General features: G+C 54.7%; 1 protein-coding gene across 1 annotated transcript; it reads right to left on the minus strand.

Moving 5' to 3' along the window:
* Positions 1-11: 11 nt before the first annotated feature.
* Positions 12-2,425, minus strand: LOC105568461 (the record flags this gene model as incomplete). The annotated part of the gene is made up of 1 exon (XM_012024163.1): positions 12-2,425. A coding segment is annotated over exon 1 (2,414 nt), but the record flags the coding sequence as incomplete, so codon positions are not given.
* Between the last annotated feature and the right edge of the window lie 1,276 nt (positions 2,426-3,701).

Consider the following 3,701-nt stretch of genomic DNA (forward strand, 5'->3'; position numbering starts at 1 on the left):
TCTGCCGATACATTTTCGCGATATCAGCTGAATAGACGTATCGAAATTGTCGCCACTGTAGAAGAATAGCGGGCAGCTCCGTTTGCAATTTTGGACCCGCGAGTAGGTGATCATTTAAAGACGTCCCGTTGGACGTTTTGCTCGAAGCATTGAAGACGACACGCAAATGAGATGTGACACTATCAGATCGAAATACGGGATGATGCGGAATATAAACGGGTGGCCGCGACGCATCGTGAGGCTCCGGAATACGACGCATATGCCCGAGTTCTTCGTACTCACGCATAAAGGCGCTGTACTCGCCCTTTAACGTCGGTTGCGTGATAAAGCGACGCGACAGCGAACGACACAGTCGTGCCGCCGCCTGCCGAGATTGACCGATATCAATAGGAGGACCCGTCTTAAATGGTAGGCGAACGATGTATCTGCCGTCGTTAGCCCGAGTGTGCGTAGCGCGGAAATGAGCCTCGCATTGCTCATCGTGCGGCGCACTACCGTGAGAAGGCGGGACTTCCTCCACTTCCCAGAAACGAGTGAGGTCGCTGCTCAGGTCGCTCAATGGAAGGCAATGATGCACAGTCAGATGCATATGCGCTGAGCTTGAGGAAACGCTGGATTCGAGCGGACCCGAAATAATCCATCCGAAGATAGAATTTTGAGCGAAAGGCTGTCCGGCCTCACCCCTTTTGATTCCGTCAAGAATGAGACTGCTGTATAAGTCAGCACCTAGTATGACGTGAATCGGATCGGATCCGGTGGGATCATGGTCAGCCAAGGATAGGCCTGATAGATGCGCGAGGGTGGAAATGTCGGACACTCTTCTCGGAGCATAAGATGTCAACGACGAGAGAATGAGAGCCGTGGTTGAAAGCGACGGAGCCGAAGACGTTGCGGGAGAAACCGTGATGTCTGCAGCGTGTCGAACAGTGCCGAGCTGAACTCCACCAACGGCGGAAATTGTAGTTGGCATCCGAATTCGTTTAGCGCGTAAACTTTGAGCTAGTGATTCGGAGATAAAGGTCGCCTCTGATCCTTGGTCAATCAAGGCTCGCACGATCATCGTGCGACTAGAGCCGGCATCAATCCTGACTCTCGCGGTGGCAAGTAAAACCCGCGCACGAGAATGCGGTCTTGCAGCCGCAAGTAAGGATGTCACCTCACTGGTGGGCGTGACGGATGGCGCCGATGGGGCGACAATCGTCGAGGGAGCGGCTGCAGTCGGATCAGAATTCGAGTCAAGGTGGAGCATTGAATGATGTCGCTTTTGACAGATTCGACACGTATACTGACTTTTGCAATCATTAGCTGCATGAGAAGCGCTGAGGCAATTGAAACAGCGCTTAAGCTTCTTGACAGTGTCACGGCGTTGACTCGGATTCTGTCCGACGAATTTTGAGCACGCGCTCAAGTAATGACGCGCCTTGCACAACGGGCAAGTCGCCGCCGGCGAGGCGGACGCATTCGCGACATGCACGCGAGACGAAGTCGAGGCTTTCGGCGATTTCGCGTTAGCCGTCGGGTGGCATTCTTCGAGCGCGCGAACTCTGATGGAGAGAAAGCGAACAAGCTCCGCGTACGTAGGAGGAGAGTCAGTATCACTCGTTTTAAGGTTCCACGCCTTTCGCGAAGCGGGATCTAAATTTTGCGAGAGTAAATGAACGAGGAAATCGTTCCACAGGTCGCTGGGCGAACGATCGAGACCTCTGAGCGATGCGACGGCAATATCCACCTTGTCGCACAAACTTTGCAACTCGGAGGCGGACTCGCGAGCTAGGCCGGTCAACCCGAGTAATGATGAGAAATGAGAAGCAATGATTCGCCTTTTATTCTCGAATCGCGCGGTCACCGTTCGCCAAGCGATGGGGAAATTGTCAGCAGTGACAGCGATATTGTTCAAACAATCGAGCGCCTTCCCTTTTAGCGAAGACGCGAGGTAATGCATGCGCGCGAAATCACCGAGAGACTTATTCTGAATTATCAGCGCGTTAAATCGGTCGCGAAATGACTCCCACTCTGCATAATTCCCGTCGAAGGAGGGGAGACGAATTTGAGGAAGCTGCGAGATCGATAACGCGGAAATATCCGAGCGAACAACGCTTGTATCGAGGGAATGGCTGGGGCTTACGACCGGCTCGATCTCCTCTAGGCATTCAGTCATGTATTCCCAGGTCGTCTGGTAGAGATCCTCGGTGGCATCAAACTGATTTTCGTGGAAATAGGCCAGGGAAGCCCGCGCAGGCTCAGCAACCGCCGTCAGCAGGTGGGCATGGCCGTCCTGGTAAAGCGTCCAGTTGGCCTGCAGCGCACTCATCCGAGTGCGAATCTTCGCGGGGGTGAGATTGGCCTTCCCGACTTTCTTGAAGTTCTCAAGCGCCCGCTCGATCGAGCGCTGCAGAACATTCTGTTTGGCGAGAATGTCGCTCATGATGGTCGATTAGCAATCCACCAGCAAAGTCGTCGAAGGTAATCGTTGAAGAACTCCCACACGCAATCTCACGATCCGGCTCGAAGGACCAACAATGTTAGCGCGGGGTCGCGGGTTCCGCTGACCAACAACCGCGCTCCAGAACGCCGGAACCACTCAGCGCTGAGCGCGGAGAAAGCGTAGCGCGAATTCGAGAATTCACAGTGGGAGTCGAGCAACGATTAAATCACACACAGAGAGGGTGATATTGAACCGACTTCGAGAAACAGAAATATTTATTATCCAAAGTCAACGGTGAAAGTCGGAGCATGGGCTCGAATCACCCCGCACAGAGGCACCAGCAGCTGCAAATACCGGAGGCGGAAATTTTCAAGTTTCCCGTAACTCCTGCTTCATACGGCGCGACGGAAATCTTGCCGGACGACAAATAATCGCCCTACCGATCGGAAGATCTTGTTCGCGCTGACGGTGTTCTTGTCGCGGGCAGGGGGAAACTCGCGCTCGCGAACAGCCGCTGATGCAAAAAGGGGGGGGGGTGTCCGACCCCGGAGTGATTACACCTTCACACGCGACTGTGTTTTCGGGTACACCACAATTAATCACTGACAATTAGTAATACGCGAGTAATACGGCAAGTCCAGTGACCTCCGCTGGAGTCACTGGATCTAACGCACAATCCGTAGCGGGCACACGCAGTAGCGAGACGGACTACGGGCCTCAGGGAGTGATTCGCGGAGATGGCTGCTGCCTCGGTCTTACAGAGCGACTGACTCGATCACGAACGGTTCCGCGATCGCGCGAAACATGAAGCGAAGCTTGATTGGTGGAAAAGCTCACGCGATCCAGCTAGCAAATGGGTGAAAGCCCGAGACCCGCCGGTTGTCCGATCACACGCGGAGCACGCGTCCAAACGGTGCGAGTTCGAGGACGCGACGCACGAAAGCATCGCGGCGCGACCCGCAGCGATGAGCGACCAGAGATCGCGCCACGATGTCGAATCGGAGCGGAACTCGAACATTAGTTATTTGGCTTTCAGGCTTTCGCGGCTGTTGTCTTCTTTAGTCTTCATGGCTTCCGGATGGTTGCCGCGTCCGTTTGCAGTGTGGTGCCGACGTTTCGCAAGCGTTGCAGTTTGCTTCATCAGGGCTGGGAGACTCTGATACTGAGCTCCCTCGCGTTGCGCTAGTCCTTTTATACTCGTTCTTGGGGGGAGGGAAGGAGGGTTGGTCAAGGGGAGGGGGTGGTCAGAGGGAGGGGGGTCAGCCTATGCCGGCTG

Source organism: Vollenhovia emeryi, unplaced genomic scaffold (assembly GCF_000949405.1).
Source record: "Vollenhovia emeryi isolate VEMERY1.0 unplaced genomic scaffold, V.emery_V1.0 DF942540.1, whole genome shotgun sequence".
Classification (NCBI taxonomy): Eukaryota; Metazoa; Arthropoda; class Insecta; order Hymenoptera; family Formicidae; genus Vollenhovia; species Vollenhovia emeryi.